The 16,397-nt window shown below is 48.8% G+C and overlaps 1 protein-coding gene across 4 annotated transcripts in view; it reads left to right on the top strand.

The window, feature by feature from the left end:
- The first annotated feature begins 488 nt into the window (after positions 1-488).
- Wdr62 (WD repeat domain 62) overlaps positions 489-16,397 on the top strand; it is a 39,106-nt gene continuing 23,197 nt past the window's right edge. For 2 of the 4 annotated variants that reach the window (XM_006228797.4, XM_039111586.2), the window contains exons 1-9: positions 490-744; positions 5,933-6,024; positions 7,113-7,175; positions 8,695-8,752; positions 9,318-9,488; positions 10,262-10,399; positions 10,737-10,919; positions 13,042-13,202; positions 15,414-15,603. In XM_006228797.4, the coding sequence (XP_006228859.1) occupies positions 565-744; positions 5,933-6,024; positions 7,113-7,175; positions 8,695-8,752; positions 9,318-9,488; positions 10,262-10,399; positions 10,737-10,919; positions 13,042-13,202; positions 15,414-15,603 (1,236 nt within the window). In that variant the 5' untranslated portion in view covers positions 490-564. Of the gene's footprint in view, positions 745-5,932; positions 6,025-7,112; positions 7,176-8,694; positions 8,753-9,317; positions 9,489-10,261; positions 10,400-10,736; positions 10,920-13,041; positions 13,203-15,413; positions 15,604-16,397 lie in introns of all 4 variants that reach the window. The other 2 variants (XM_039111587.2, NM_001191623.2) reach the window with 2 other exon arrangements.

Here is a 16,397-nt window from a genome sequence, read left to right as displayed (position 1 = left end):
ACACGTGACGGAAAACTGAGGGCGCAGGCGTACACGGTATTCCTCGAGCTACCGTGACTACGCCCCAGTCACGCGGACGGAGAGCGACTGACTACAGCCTTCCCTATCCTAATCCTCACTATTTGCATAGGCAAGAGTAGGGCGGTGATGTTCTCGAGCCCGGGCCAAGTCCAGGGCTCTCTGGCTCCACCCTACCCCTACATCCGGGAGACTGGTACAAGCTTGAATAACCTCCCGGGACTGTAGCAAAAAACTGGTTGAGGTCTTAGCTTCATAAAAGTTAAAAGCTGTGTATCTATGAATAGAGAAAGCACAGGTTAGAGAAACACTGCAAGGCTTAATAAGCAGTGCAATGGACAAGCCGTGGCCCCACCCTCCCTCAGCACCGCCTCTTATCTCCCATTGGCCAATGAGCCTGCCCGGCAGCCTCGCGATTGGCCAGCCGGGCTACCGGCTGCGTCCAATGGGAGGCGGCGCCGGCTTTCCCGCGGCCATTCGCTATTCGAGTAGGTGCTGGCTACAGGCGGCTGTTAAGAAGCGTAACGGACGCTGGTCTCCGACAGCATGATGGCTGCCTTAGCGGCCGGAGGTTACGCGCGGAGTGACACGATAGAAAAGCTGTCCTCTGTCATGGCGGGAGTTCCGGCGCGGAGAAACCAGTCCTCCCCGCCTCCTGCCCCACCGCTCTGCCTCCGGCGGCGGACGCGACTCGCGGCGGCTCCCGAGGACACTGTGCAGAACCGGGTGAGAGGCTGGTCGCCCTGTTTATCCAACTCCAGGCTTCTCTGTGCCTCCTTGGTTCCTCCCATCACTTCTTGTTCCCTCAGGCGGCTTCCCAGGCTCTTCTGGTCCGGAAGCCACGCCCCCTTGGCAAAGGCTCCCTCTACGTTCGTGCTGGCTTCAGAGTTTGGTGCCGCCCATCTTTCTGGCTCCAACCAGAGTTGGCACATTGCTTTATTTTAGTTTTAACTCCCGGGAGATGTTTTGCGTTTACAAATCATCCCTGGTCTCACTTTACTGTTCAGTGACCTAAGTCACTTATTTAATTCCAGTGTTTTGTTTTGTTTTGTTTTTTAAATTGGAACAGGGGACCACAATAACAACAAGGGTGCCATACCCGGGTCTGAGGGAGAGGGTGGGCTGTTGGCTCTTGCCTCCTCTGTGGCGCCTCTGGGTAAGGTGTGCCCTTTCAGGCCCCTATTTTGTGTTACATTCCCCTGGGTCCTTTGTTGTTATTTTTGCGTGTCGTTCCCTCCGCCGGCGCTCTCTTCCCAGACAGGGTTTCTTTGTCTAGTTCTGCCTGTCCTGGAATTCATTCTGTAGACCAGGAGGCTTTCCTTGAGCTCAGAGATTTACCTGTCTGTCTCCCAACTGCTGGGATTAAAGGCTGGCCCGGCTCCCCTGGGTCTTTAAGGCTCATTTGCTCAACGTTTCCGGTCTTCCTGACTTTTTCTATTCCTGATTGCTTTCCTGTTCCTTCACTAGAACTGATTTTTATTTTATTTACAGCTTAAAATTATGGAGTAATTATTTGTAAAAATCTTAGAAACGCTGCCTGGGGAGGAGGGTGTACAGAACAATTCTACAAAATTTGAGTCATAGAAAAAAATTACTTTAGGTAGAAGGAATGCTATTAGTAATTGGGGAGGGAGGTGGGTCAGGGTTTCTCTGTGTAGCGTGGCTGACCTGGAACTGGTTGTATAGACCAGGTTGGCTGAGGTCAACTTTTGAGAGTCCACTGTCCCAGAGTCAGCTTTGTCCCCAAGGGCTTTTGCCTGCTAAGCTGTTGGGTACTCTAGAGGCAGTAGGACCTGGGAGAATAGAGTCATAAATGAGGCTAAAGTCTCATGTGATACTTCATGCCAACTTTAGTCTCAGCATCAGACAGTTTGTACTCTGAGGGTTAAGAGGAGTCACATGAGATAAGTGTACAGTCACAAGGATAAGTGACACACATAGCAAAAACATGTTTTTCCATTGAAGCACGAAAAGAAGTAACAATAGTGTAATGAATAGAAGTAGACTCATTCCTATCTGCTACACTTGCAGGGACACAAAAGCATAATTCAAGAACAATTCAGTTCTGTGTTTTTGAAGAAACAGAGATAGTGAGATTCTTGTCTCGGTTTCTTGCAGTTTTCTCACAAGTCCTCAGAAATCTCATACAAGTTTGTTCTTGGACCATGTCCTGACACTTAGCTACCTCTCTGGCCCCAAAGCAACAGTTTTTATTTCCTGCTTTCTTTTAAGGTTTATTTATTCTTACGTGTATGTGTGTTTTACCTACATGTATGTTTGTGTGCCACGAGGGTGCCTGGTGCCTCAGGAGTCCTGAAGAGGACCTCTTCTTGGATCCTGTGGAACTGGAGTTGCAGATAACTGTGAGGTCCTTTGGACAAACTCCAACCCGCACTCCCCAGCAACACCTTAAGAACGGTTCTTTAGTCATTGCCTGGACACACAGGCCTTTGTATAAAATGGAGATGACAGCTGTCCTGTGGAATTGAAGGGAGGTGGAACTGTGACTGTGCCCTTGGCACACAGTGTCCACATAAAGGATGGATCCATGGCAGCTGCTGCTGGCTCTTTTCCCTCTTGGGTGGGTTTTTGGTGCCTCAGGTAACGTATCCCTTCTCCCCAGATTCTGGGTTCTAGGCAAGCCACCCTTGCCCACCAGGTCTCTCTATTATGTAGCTCTGGTTATTCTGGAACTCTCTATGTAGACCAGGCTGGCCTTGAACACACATGATCCACTTGTCTCTGTCAAGTGCTGGGATTAAAGGCCTGGGCTAGCACACGCAGCCCTAACTGACCTTCCTGGCCGTACCTTCTGTGTCCTTCCTCTCCTGGAGGTCAGCCATACTGGCCTGCTCTCTTTTTACCTAAGGTTGCAAGTTCTTCTCTGACTCCTCGATGAGTCCTTTGCTTGGGTGTGTTTGCTGTACTCTGTCTATCTGGTTTTTTCCTATCCCTCAAGTTTTAGCCTGAATATTGCTGTCCAGAGAGGTGTTCTTGGATCCCAGCCTAAAGACACTCACTTTAACTCTCTCTCAGGGCCCTTACATGTTCCTGAAAGTGCCTGGGAGTTCTTAAACTTTATGTAGGAGAATGCCAGAAGCACATACAGAAAGAGGGTACAGGGGCTGGGGATTTAGCTCAGTGGTAGAGCGCTTACCTAGGAAGCGCAAGGCCCTGGGTTCAGTCCCCAGCTCCGAAAAAAAAGAAAAAAGAAAAAGAAAAGAAAAAAGAAGAAAAAAAGAATAATTAACAGAATTTTAAGTTCGCACAGTTGAGTCCAGAGGCTATGTTTCACCTTCCTGTACCCGCTTTCTTTTTTTTTTTTTTGGTTCTTTTTTTCGGAGCTGGGGACTGAACCCAGGGCCTTGCGCTTGTTAGGCAAGCGCTCTACCACTGAGCTAAATCCCCAACCCCCTGTTAATTATTCTTATTAATTCTGTTCCTTGTAGCAAGTTAGGAACTTTCCTGTGCCTCAGTTACCCTAGCTGTAACACAAGAATAATGATGTAGAATCCCCCACAACATATATCTTATTATAACCCAAACTGCCCTTCAGCTTCCACTCCTGCCATTTTCCCGAGTGTTCGAATCACAAATGTGTGACACTTTCCCTGGCCTCTTCACAGGGTACCTGTGAGATTCTGTGGTTTCGGGTGTCTTCAGCCTCAGAACAACACCCGGCAGGCACGTTGCAGGTGCTCTATCAGTGTCAGTCAGCACTGTTGTTCCTGTGCTTTGGGTTACGTCACTTATGCTTCTCATTTGACAAGCACATCCCAGAGATCATCTGGCTTGCAAAAGCTGCACTCTAAAAATGGCTGGTTACACTAAAGCCCAGTAAAACTAAGTAACCGTTGGCTGTGCCAGAATCCTGGCTCTTGCTCCTTCTGGGTGGGTGGCTGCTCTGGGGCTCTGTTTGCTCATGTGGAGGGTGACAGTGGTGGTTGTATCTTAGGGCTGCCATGAGTGTTAAGGAGCCCCTTACTCAGAGGCTGAGCACAGTGTCTGATTGTGATAACTTAGTAACATTAGCACTTACATTCCTGTGTTTGCTGGTCGATTCTGAGGCCAGGGACTGGACTCGAGAAGTGTGGTGAGAATTTTGGTTTCTTTAAAAACACAGAAATGTTATAGGAATGGTTGTTTTACTTCTAGGTATGGGATATGGGGATGCTTCAGATTGTGTGCAGCTGCAGGGGCGTGGTTTTTTGTTCTGTTTTGTTTTGTTTTAAGATTTACTTTTTTTTTTTTTTTCAGAGCTGGGGACCAAACCCAGGGCCTTGCGCTTGCTAAGCAAGTGCTCTACCACTGAGCTAAATCCCCAACCCCTGATTTACTTATTTTTATATGAGTACACTGTAGCTCTCTTCAGACACACCAGAAGAGGGCATCAGATCCTATTACAGATGGTTGTGAGCCACCATGTGGTTGCTGGGATTTGAACTCAGGACCTCTGGAAAAGCAGTCAGTGCTCTTAACCACTGAGCCATCTCTCCAGCCCCTGGGCATGGTTTTGGATAGTTTCTGTGAGTGTGTGATATTCTGACTCTGGTCACTTTTCAGAGGATATGTAAATGCTAGAGCCCTGACAGACGGGGCTGGTTGGCTGGTTGCTGGTTGGATGAAGTTGCCTGCTGCTGGTTATGGTTGGTTGCAGTTTGTCAAGCAGTCCTGAGACAAAAAGAAGAAATTAGATGTCCTGACAGTGAAGATCAAATTTGCCCCAAGGAACTTGACACCTCTAATCAGCAGGAAGTACTCTAACAATGTCTCCCTTTCCCCTAACTTCTTTTTCTCTTCTACCTAGTGTTAGGGAGTTCAAAGGGTGGAAGAAGAGGGATGGAGGAGAAAGGTGGAAGGAACATAAAGGAACCCACAAAGTAGATGAAAGGCCGGCTACCAAGATTGTTTTCTCTACAGTAATTTGAAACCAGTATATTTAACATATGAAAGTACCCCAACTCTCTCTCTCTCTCTCTCTCTCTTTTTTTGTTCTTTTTTTCGGAGCTGGGGACCGAACCCAGGGCCTTGTGCTTGCTAGGCAAGCGCTCTACCACTGAGCTAAATCCCCAACCCCTCCCAACTCTCGTAGTATGTAGTTTCTTATTTACTGTTTTAGCAACTGTGATGGAGTTCTGGCACATAAATTTTATTGTGAGATTAAAAAAAATCTTTTAGCTGGGCATGGTAGTACAGGCCTTTAATCTGAGCATTTAGGAGGCAGAGGCAGGCCAAGCTCTGTGTATTTGAGGCCAACCTGGTCTACATAGTGAATTCTAGAGCAGCCAGGACTATACAAATAGACCTTGTCTCAAAATACATTTTCTTTTCTTTTCTTTTTTTAGTGCTGGAACTCAAACCCAAGGCCTTAGACACGCTAGGCAGCATTCTATTATTGGCCTTTATCTTCAACCTGTTAAAAAATTATAATGTGACTTGTTTTTGGAAACTCAAGACTGAATTTGATGAGGGAACACTGTCTGCTTTTGCTCAGTGTCGTGTCTGCCCTGTGTGGTACACCAGCCTTACTGTTTTCCAGCAGCAGGACCTTCTGGCTTATCTGTAAATAAATAAATAAATAAGGGTGACTGCAATGCATATTCTCCACAGATTGTCAGGATTTTAGGTCTCTCATCTACAGCATCCTTTGACACATAGTCAGAGGTCACCTTGTCACCAGCCATTCTCCCTCCTCTGCAGGCCCAGCTTCTTCCTGGCTAGTACTTGTTCCCCTTGCAGCAGGCAAGGGAATGCTGCCACAGGTCAAGTGCTAGTTGCTGGTAACCAGCACGAATGACTTCAGAAGCTCAGAGTGTGTGTGGAATGCAGCAAGAATTAAGACTCATGGCTGAGGCAGCTGTGTCGTGTCCGGGCTGCTAGAGCAGTAGTTTTCTGACAGCCCTTTTCTTTACAGGTGACACTTGAGAAGGTGCTTGGCATCACAGCCCAGAACAGCAGCGGGCTCACCTGTGACCCTGGCACAGGCCATGTGGCCTACTTAGCAGGGTAAGCACATGTGTGGGCTTCAGCAGCCGGTCACTGGTTAGGGATTTGGAGGTGAAGTCACTGGGACGTCTCTCTGAGCCTTAGTTTTTCCATCTGTAGAAGGCTGCTGTCCCTGAGGGCTGTGGAGGGAACTTCACAGGCCCTCTGTGTCAAGAGTAGTACCCAGCAAGGCAGCGCTTAGAAAGCTTTTTAATCACAAGTGAGGTTATGGGAAACTCAAGTGGCTAAAACCCAAACTTATGTCAAGCTCGTCTGCATGTGCTCTTCTTAGCTCCTCTGCTCTCCCTAGGAATACACTCCATTTGGGTAGTTGAGAGATCTGAAGGAGATACTTGTCTAGCCCAATGCTGCTTGGGCAGTGAAAGAGCTTCTTCACCTCCCCCAACAAGACAGGGCCCAGTAGACTCAGAGTAGCAAATGGTATCTATGCATGAGACCTTGGGAAACAGTCTAAGATCGAGGACAGGCTGGGCTCTTAAATCCAGCTGGCAAACACTCAACATCTCCACTCCATTTCTGACCTGCTGGGTGGCCTGTGCAAAGAACTTCCCCTTTAGTCCTCTAAATCAGACAAAAATAAATCAGGTAGAAAGCGCCCTGGCCTCACCAGGCAGCTGTGAGGATTTAAGACAGTTATAGCCATAAGGTCTGTGTAGGCCTAGGGCCTGCCAGAATAGTCCTTAGGAAGGAAGTGCTTGTTTTTATTTAAGAATATATTAATGTTGACAAGTGCCCAAGATTTCTCAGCATTAATATCTGGAGGAAGGGGAGAGCAGAGAGAGAATCTTCTGCCCAGAAGAAGGCTTATAAAAGCTGGAGATGCAACTCAGTCATAGAATGCTTGCCTAGCATATTTAAGACCGTGGGTTCCACCCTCAGTACCATTAAAACTAAAAGCTTCTTGGCACAGGAGCCAGAGGCAGGAAAGAGTTCAGAGCCAGCCTAGGCTACATGATGAGACAAAAACCAGAAACAAAACCAGGGGGAGCCTTGTTGACACATGGGTTTTTCTTTGGGGAGAGAATTGTCCCTGGGCCCAGTACTTTTTCCAAGCCCCCAGTTTAGACTCACTTCCTTCTTTTCCCCAGCTGTGTGGTGGTGGTCTTGAACCCCAAGGAGAACAAGCAGCAACATATATTTAACACTACCAGGTAGGCTGGGACTGGGCATGGGCCAGGGTTGGGGGACCAGGGTGCTGGCCCAAATCCCCTTTCCTCTCCACAGAGCCTGGAGGTGTTTGTGGGTTCATTCCCTCAGCCGTGTTCATAGGACCTGCTTTGTGCTAAGTACTGTTCCAGGAGTTGGTGACCTAGAAGTGAACAGAGACAAGGATCTGCCCTCTAGAGTTCTAGACAGCATGGGAGACAGACCATGAGCCCACCAGCAGATTACTAGCTGATAAGGAGAGGAAAATGCCTGCAGGGCTGTTAGGAAAGAGAATGGGAACAGCTATATCAGAAGGCCTCCCTGAGTTTGAGCCCAAACAGAAGTAATGATAGCCATGTACATGCAAGGGCAGATGCGCAGCAGAGGTGAAGGGTCAAGTAACAGCAGAGTAGCCATGGGCCCAAGTGCAGGGGAGTAAGAAGGGGGAAGGGACTCTTAAGCAGAAGCTGTATCACCCCCTTGCATCTTAGAGAGGGCCCTGGATGTCATATGGACGTAAAGAGAAGTCACCGGATACATACACAGGCAGGGAGGATGGTAAATCATCTGTGGGCTTGTCAGGCTCACATAGAAGCACATGAACCTGTAATTCCAGCACTTAGGGTGCTGAGGCAGGAGGATTGTGAAGTGAGGCCTGAGCTACACAATAAGATCCTGTCTAAGAAAACAAAAACAAAAGTGTGTAAAAACTGGATTGAAATGAGGGGCTAAAGCTAGACAGTCTGGGCGTGGGCTTGCTTCCAAAGGCATGCCAGCTAAGTCGGCCCATGTTCAGGGGAGGTAAGAGGATCAGAGACTGGCTGGACAGATACTCAGTGGGTAAAGTCCTTGTTACGCAAGCATGAGGATCTAAATCCAGTCCCCAGGACACACATATAGCTAGGGATGGTGACATGGGCTTATATTCCCAGTGTTAGAAAGGTAGAGAGGCGGGGATCCCTGGTGCTCATTGACCAGCTAGTCTAGCCTAACTGGTGAGCCCTAGGTCCTCGAAAGGGACCCTGTCTCAGGAAAATAAGGCAGATAGCTCCTGAGGAGCCACACTGAAGACTGACCTTCGGCCTCCCTGTGCATTAATGCGCACAGGGTATTAGAAACATTTCAGTTGTTGGGGTTTCTAGAACACTCCATGAGGTATATCTGTGCCCTGTATACAAGGGTCCACCCTTGAGCACCTCTCCTCTAGTTAGGCTAAGCCTGTACTATTTCCTGCGCTTGAGTTTCAGGGCTGTGTTACAGGTGAGTAAGGTCCTGGAGAGCTCACTCCACACTGGGGGGAAGGAAACAGAACCTTGATTCTGGGTCTACAGTGTTTGGATTTGGTATTGAGGGAGGAGGAGACCTTTGCTTTTGTTCCATTCCCTGAGTGCCATGCTGGGCACATAGGCTACAGTGGCTGTGTAGGAGCTGACGCTTCTCCAAGCCTTGGGGACCAGGAGTGGGTAGAACGACAAGAGCACAGTGCTTGGTGGAACCAGTGACGACCCCTTTGCTTGTCCCCAGGAAGTCCCTGAGTGCTCTGGCCTTCTCCCCAGATGGGAAGTACATAGTGACAGGAGAGGTGAGTCTTGACTGAGCAGGTGGAAAAGGAAGGTCTGGGAGCCATTCCTTCTACTTCCTGCAGGCCCGGGAATCCCTGAATTGGCTCCTAGTTTTAGAAAAGCCCTGTGGTGAATAGGGGAGTGGCTTTTGGGAACAAGTTACAGCAGTGGCAGCTTCAGCTTAAACAGCCCCTCTAGCCCTATGTTAGTTGGGGGTTTACTGCTGTGAACAGACACCACGACCAAGGCAGCTCTTAGAAGGACAACATTTAATTGGGGCTGGCTTACAGGTTCAAAGGGTCAGTCCATTATCATCAAGGTGGAGGGCATGGCAATGTCCAGGCAGGCCTGGTGCAGGAGGAGCTGAGAGTTCTACATCTTCATCTGAAGGCTGCTAGAAGAAGACTGACTTCTGGGCAGCTAGGATGGGGGTCTCTAGCCCACACCCACAGTGACACACCTACTCCAACAAGGCCACACCGCCTAACAGTGCCACTCCCTGGCCCAAGCGTGTACAAACCATCACACTCTGCCTTGCACATAGTTCAGCAATAGTAATGGCCTCACTCCCTCTCTGTCCCCCAGAATGGGCACCGGCCAGCTGTGCGCATCTGGGATGTGGAAGAGAAGACTCAGGTGGCAGAGATGCTGGGCCATAAGTATGGTGTGGCCTGTGTGGCCTTCTCACCCAATATGAAGCACATCGTGTCCATGGGCTACCAACATGACATGGTCCTCAATGTTTGGGACTGGAAGGTGAGCACCCAGTGGGCATGTGGGTGTATGGGTAGGCAGGGAGTCACCAGCACCCTAAATCTTGGGCATTAGGGAGCACCTACCAGCCTATTGCCTGCTGTTGCACCATGCTCACGGTGAGGCCTCTGTCCCTGAGGTCACCTGGTGGCAAGGTAGAGTTTGGGCCATCATGTCTGTGTTGATGTAGGGAACAGATGGGGAACCAAGCACCCCCACTGTAAGGTTATGACAGAAGTATTATTTTTATGTTGACTAGCTATGACCGTGGACAAATGCCTTGACTGTTTCTGTAAAATGGTTTTTCTAGCATATGCCTCTTTGGTGTGTGGGCTGCAGCTCCCTGACATGCAGTCTAAGGCTGGGCTTTGTCTGCTTCAAACCCACCATGTGACTTTGAGCTCAGCCTGGCAGGGTAGAGGTTCCCACCTCCCGTGTGAGCTGGAGCCCATAGCTTATTCTGTGAGGGGTGAGGGGCAGGGCCCAGAGCAACAGTTCTTTGTGTGGTAGCCATAGATGGTATGGTCCTACCTCCCCTCCTGCTGTTGTCATTCCCAACGTGCGGCTATTGAGCTTGGCCCGTGGTGGGAGTTTTTCCTCTGTCACTCTTCTTGGGGACTAGGTTTCTTGGAGACTAGGAATGACCAGAGTTGCACACAGTTTCCCCTAGAGTTTAGATCACTGCCAGGTCCAAGAAAAATGGGAGAGAGAGCAGGGAGAGCACGGTGTGGAGATGGTGGGTGGTGCTGTGATCTGCTCTGTGCCTACTCTTTCAGAAAGACATTGTGGTGGCTTCCAACAAGGTGTCGTGTCGAGTCATCGCCCTCTCCTTCTCTGAGGACAGCAGCTATTTTGTCACTGTTGGCAATCGGCATGTTAGGTTTTGGTTCTTAGAAGCCTCTACAGAGGCCAAGGTGAGTTTTTGCCCCATTCCGGTTTTGCCCCCATAGCATGGCTCCTTTGTCTACCTGAAACTTGGTGGCAGGGTCTCCCAGGTCACCTGGCTTCTCGGGCATCCAGGTGCTGACTAATAATCCTGCTGGGCTCTGCCCCCAGGCCAGAGCTCACTGTTGAACCATTGCCTCCTGGCCCCTCTGCCCCGAGTATGCGTTCTGCTTTTCTTCCCTCTCCTCCACATGGAATATTCTCTTAAAAGTCCTTCTTTTCAGCTGTGTCAGTAAAGGACCTACTATGGCCCTGCTGAGCACGAGGCAAGGGTGTAGTCTCTAACATGTCCTGCTACGCTTCCAGGTAACCAGCACAATGCCCCTGGTAGGGCGCTCAGGCATCCTGGGTGAGCTGCACAACAATATCTTTTGTGGCGTGGCCTGCGGCCGGGGCCGGATGGCAGGCAATACCTTCTGTGTGTCCTACTCTGGCCTCCTCTGCCAGTTCAATGAGAAGAGGGTACTGGACAAGTGGATCAACCTAAAGGTACCCCTCTTCCTTTCTGCTGGCAGTCTTCCCTTTGTGTGTCGAGGGGTGCTCCACCATGCACCTGCTGATGGTCTAGGGAGGGGCTGAGATGTTTGATGTGTTTCCTGTTCTCACTGTGAAGTTCAGTCTGTCCTCAAGCTCAAGGTCCTCTTGCCTCAGCCTCCTGAGTGCTGGGATTGCAGGTGTGCTCCGCCATGCTAGGCTTCGTGTCATGGCTGACAGCACAGGTTCAGTGTGTGACTCTCCCTTTCTGAGCCTCAGTTTCCTCATCTTCTCATCTGTCAAAGCAAGTACTGAGCAGTAAGACGACTGAACAAGTCAGTGTGCCTGCCTCCAAGCCTAGAGATCCTCATGGAAGGAGAGACTGTCCCCTCCCATAGACTGTCCTCTCACTGTCACACGTGCGTTGTGGCAGGAGCATCCCTTCCCACTGCACAAATAAGTAAACCAGGAAACATTTTAAATGGAAATACTACCTTCCTCAAAGAGGACAAGGAAGTTACATGAGATAATATTCAGGAATCTTTTTTTTCTTCATAATTTAAGGGGTGACCTTACTATTTTTTTCTGTCAAAAAAGAAAAGTCTGTGCAAATGTGTAACACTTTAGACTAAAGGTCAGTGTTTTAATACGTTGTGGAGTTGTATTTTTTTCTCCCAGTACCTGAAAGTTGAGTCCAAGCTGTGAACCCACTCCAAGCTCCACGCTCAGTTTTCCATTGATTGGCAGTGCAATCCCATGGAAGTGATGTGCTTTTTATCCATTTTCAGGGCTGGCCTTGGTCACTGCCCCCAGAACTTGTCTTAAGAGCTTATAGCATATGGAAGTGTTCCAAATTTTACGTCTTAGAGGAACTTATATATCATTTTTAAAATTATTTTATTTTTGCGTGCGTGCGTGTGTGTGTGTGTGTGTGTGTGTGTGTGTGTGTGTGTGTGTGTGTGTATGTGTGTGTAAATGAGTGCAGGTTTCTACAGAAGCCAGAAGAAGGTGTCAGGGGTCTTGGAGCTGAAGTTAGATGGTTGTGAACTGACCCCTGTGGGTGCTAGGAACCAAACTCTGGTCACCATGTAAGGCCAGCAGGGGTGGAGGCTGCACAGGCTCTGGAGTTGCAGGTGGTCTTGAGCCGCCTGCTGTGGGCACTGGGGGCCAAACTCCTGTCCCCTTCTAGAGCAGTCGGCACTCTTTATAGTGACTTAAAAGCTATTTTGTTTGTTTGCCTCTGTTGAGATAAGGTCTCTTCATAGCCCTGGCTGGTCCCAAATTTGTGATCCTTTGACTTCAGTTTTTCTAGTGCTGGAATTACAGTTGGACACCACCACTGTTGGTGTTAGGAAATCCCCTTTGTTGGTAAGGTATGGTGTGCACACCCTAATCCTAGCGCTTGGGAGGCTGAGGCCAGAGGATTGTCAAAAATAGCACTCTGTCTCAGGCTCCATAGTGAGGCCCTGTCTCAAAAAACAAAACAAAACCAAGAATAACACACACTTTGACAGAGCTCCGAGATTCATAAATCCCTATAGGAAACGAGACTGTGTAAGGTCTGGCGCTTAAACCCTTTTCTCTGTGTGTCTGGGTCTAAACTTTAGCTCAGCTACTACAAGTGACCTGCCACTGTCTGCTGAAGACGTTCTTTTTATTGTATGTCTGTGTTTGTTCTGCCTGCATGTATGCATGTGCACCACTTATGCTTCTGGTGCCTGTGGAGGTCAGGTGAGGGAATTAGAGCCCCTGGAACTGGAGTTAGAGATGGTTGAGAGCCACCATGTAGGTGTGACTTGAACTTGGGTCCTTTGCAAAACCAAGTGATCTTTTTTTTTTTTTTTAAGTTTTTTTTTTTTTTTGTTTTTTTGTTTTTTTGTTTCTTTTTTTTCGGAGCTGAGGACCGAACCCAGGGCCTTGCGCTTCCTAGGTAAGTGCTCTACCACTGAGCTAAATCCCCAGCCCCCAAAACCAAGTGATCTTAAGAGCCATCTCTGTATCACCAGCAACTCTTTTACACACAGTTAGGTTGTTCTGTGAAGAGCTGTGGCAGCTCTGCCCCAGGCCTCTGTCTGCATATTGGCATACTTCAGTGGTGACTGTTACGATATTTCACAATCATGTAAAATACCCTCAGGTCTCCTTGTCTTCCTGCCTCTGTGTCAGTGACGAGTTGATCTTCTGTGGATGCACAGACGGGATAGTCCGCATCTTCCAGGCCCACAGCCTGCTCTACCTCACGAACCTGCCCAAACCGCACTACCTGGGAATAGACGTGGCCCAGGGTCTGGACTCCAGGTACTATCCTACACTGGGGAAGAAGGGTCTGCCCAGAATCTATTCGATGGCATCCGTGCATGCGCTCACATCTGTCTACCTGCCAGCCCATCCCTGTTCTTAGCTCTGAGCACTGGTGGTGTGTGTGTGCATAAAAGTCCTGCTCCAGAGGCAAGCTTCAGGGTAAGGGGACACTCCTGCATCAGGGACGAAATGATCAGAACAGGAATGATGACAAGCAAATGTGTCCCCTGGGTTGTAGCATTTATTAGGCAGCTACTCAGTGACAGCCCAAGGCTGAAAGCAGGAATCTGGGCAAGGAAAATCTTTGCCAGCATCCAGGCATCGTGCTTACCGCCTTTAATCCCAGCACTCGGGAGGCAGAGACGGGATCTCTGGGTTAAAGGCCAGCCTGATATACAGAGTTCCAGGACAGCCAAGGCTACACAGAGAAACCCTGTCTCCAAAAAAAAAATAAATAAATAGAAATAAAAACAAGAAATCTGGCAGCAAACCTCTGCTGCAGGAAGCCTAAGTACAAGAGGAGCTCCATGAGAAGTACACACGTGAGATAATGCAGGAAGAAAGCAGCGACTCGACGTGTGCTAGGCAGGGCTGTGGCCAGAGTATCTGGAATGGGAGTCAGTGGTGTTATTAATAGCCAGTATAAATGGTGCGGTATGTTGCAGAACTGGCAGAGGGTTGGGGGACTGGGTGGTTGGAATGCTGATGGAGAACAGCTGGCGAGCCTACGTCTCTGAGGTTCATGGGGCTAGCTGGATCGGGTTGCATGGTAAGCCCTTGAATGCAGAATCATGTGAATGCCATGTCTGGAGTGGAAGGGAGGGTCAACCAGCTGCCTGTTCCCTTTGTTGCGAGACTTTATGGGAAGTAGCATGGGTATCTAATCACGATGGGCTGCCTCTTTAGAGATTGTCAGTTCCAAGGGCAGCAACTTCTCCAAGAGAAAGCTGGAGAGGGAGTGGCTTGGGGTGGAAAGGGAAGAGAAGGAAAGAGCAAGCTACAGATCCTGGTTTACTGCAGTAGCCAGACTGCCGAGCTCCTCCTATTGCAGTGTGCAGTGGGGCCTCAACAGTGTGCCCCTCTGAGTTTGCGTCCTCATCTGTAAAACAAAAGGGCTCTTCTTGGTGAGAATTGAGTGGCACGGAGCGAGTACTCTAGCCTTTTGCACTGCTGTTTTAGATCAGTTATTAATGAGGCCGGAGAGAAGAGAGGAGGCCTCAGACGCATGCTCATTTTCCTCTGGATCTTGGGTTGAATGGAATGAGGATAGAAATGATAATCAGTCAGTAATTCAGCCAGGATTATGGCACACACCTGCAGCAGATCTTTGTGAGTTCAAGGCCATCCTTGTTCAACTCACACCCACATGCCATCAAAGAAGTACCAGGCTAGCTATATAGTGAGATCCTATTTCAAACAAAAGGGACTGAAGATATGACTCAGTGGTTAAGAGCACTTATGGCCCTGCCAGAGGCCCTGAATTCAGTTCCCAGCACCTACATGGGGGCTCACGAACGTCCAGCTTCCAGAGGATCTGGCACCCTCTTATGACCTCTGGGTACCAAGCACACATATGATGATTTTCTCCTCTGCCTCCTCCTCCTTCTCTTCCTCCTCCTCTTCCTCCCCTTTTTTCTAATTCCTTCTTCCTTCTTTGTCTTCCTCCTCCTCCTCTTACAGGGTTTTTCTGTGTAGCTCTGACTGTCCTTGAAATCACTCTATAGACCAGGTTAGCCTCAAATTCAGAGATCTGCCTGCCTCTGCCTCCCAGTGCTAGGATGAGTTAGGGTGTGCCCACCACACCTGGTTTTGAATTTGCTGTCAGTGTTGTCGTTGGTGTGTCAATTGCAGTGGCAAATGCTGATCATCTCACCATCGGTGACCGTCAAGGGCATGTGTGGTCCCTGCACACCTGCAGGCCACAGTGGGTGCCACAATTGTTTCATGATCTTCATGAAGTTGCATGCTCTCGTAACTTCTCAGTCTTTCATTTCTAATGTAGCAATAAATAGTAAATACAGGCATTTTCACAAAATGAATGTGCTCTCTGAGCCATATAGGCACTTCCGGTTTGTAACCTATATTAGAAGCAAAACAAAAGAAAAGAAAGGACAAAGAAGTGGGATTGGAGTAGAAAGATGGCCAGCCACAAAGACACAGGGATGGCTGACAGGCCCTGATGGTGACTGACCTGTGTGGCTTTGGTAGCTTCCTTTTCCACAGAAAAGCAGAAGCAGTCTACCCAGATACAGTGGCCCTGACCTTTGACCCCATCCACCAGTGGCTGTCCTGTGTTTATAAAGACCACAGCGTCTACATCTGGGATGTCAAGGACATTAATGAAGTCAGCAAGATATGGTCAGAACTCTTCCACAGCTCCTTCGTCTGGAATGTAGAGGTGAGACCTCTTTCCCTCTCTCTGTCCAGCTATGTCCCCTTTGGACTCAGCTTGAGTATTCTCCGTAGAGCTTAGAGAACTCATTTAACCATTGTGTTAAAAGACAAAACTGAGCTAAGATTGGTGGCACACCTGTAGTTCCCACACTTGAGATGTAGAGGCAGGTAGATTGAGAGTTCAAGGACATCCTTGGCTGTACGGAATATTCAGTGCCAACCTGGGCTACATGAGAACCTGTCTCAAAGAAAAGAAAACTTGAACAGGGTTGGTGACCCATGCATGCTCTTTGAATCCCAGTATTCTAAAGACAGAGGCTGCCACATCTAAGTTTAAGGCTGTAGCAAATTCCAGGGCTGTACCGAAAGTGAGACTGTAACAAAGAGAATAAGAGGAAGGAGGGAAAGCAGGCAGGCCGGCCGGGAGACTAGGGCTGGTGCTGCTCTGGGAAGAACTGGGTGTGATTGTGGCTCATGGTGGCCCTCAACCACAGTTCTAGGAGATCATCGCCATCTGGCCTCAGTCGGCCTTGCATGCACATGGTGTACATGCATGCAGGCAAAACTCTCAACATAAAATGAAAATAAAGAGAAAGCTATGTACAGCTAATTGACTGATGTTAGCAGATATTAAGGTTCAACTCACAGATCCACTTCCTAGTTAAGGGGTTCACTGTGGGCTATCCTCATGCTGTCAGTTCTTTCGTTGGCCCAATTAAATGGCTGAGGAGTTCTTTTCCTGTAGTATTTGGTCACTTGGTGCATTTGCTACAGTGGTGGCCAGTGAATGCTTGGTTC

The sequence above is a fragment of the Rattus norvegicus genome, chromosome 1, assembly GCF_036323735.1.
Source record: "Rattus norvegicus strain BN/NHsdMcwi chromosome 1, GRCr8, whole genome shotgun sequence".
Lineage (NCBI taxonomy): Eukaryota > Metazoa > Chordata > Mammalia > Rodentia > Muridae > Rattus > Rattus norvegicus.
The sequence above is the reverse complement of the archived record's forward strand: the minus strand, read 5'-3'. Positions and strand labels throughout refer to the sequence as shown.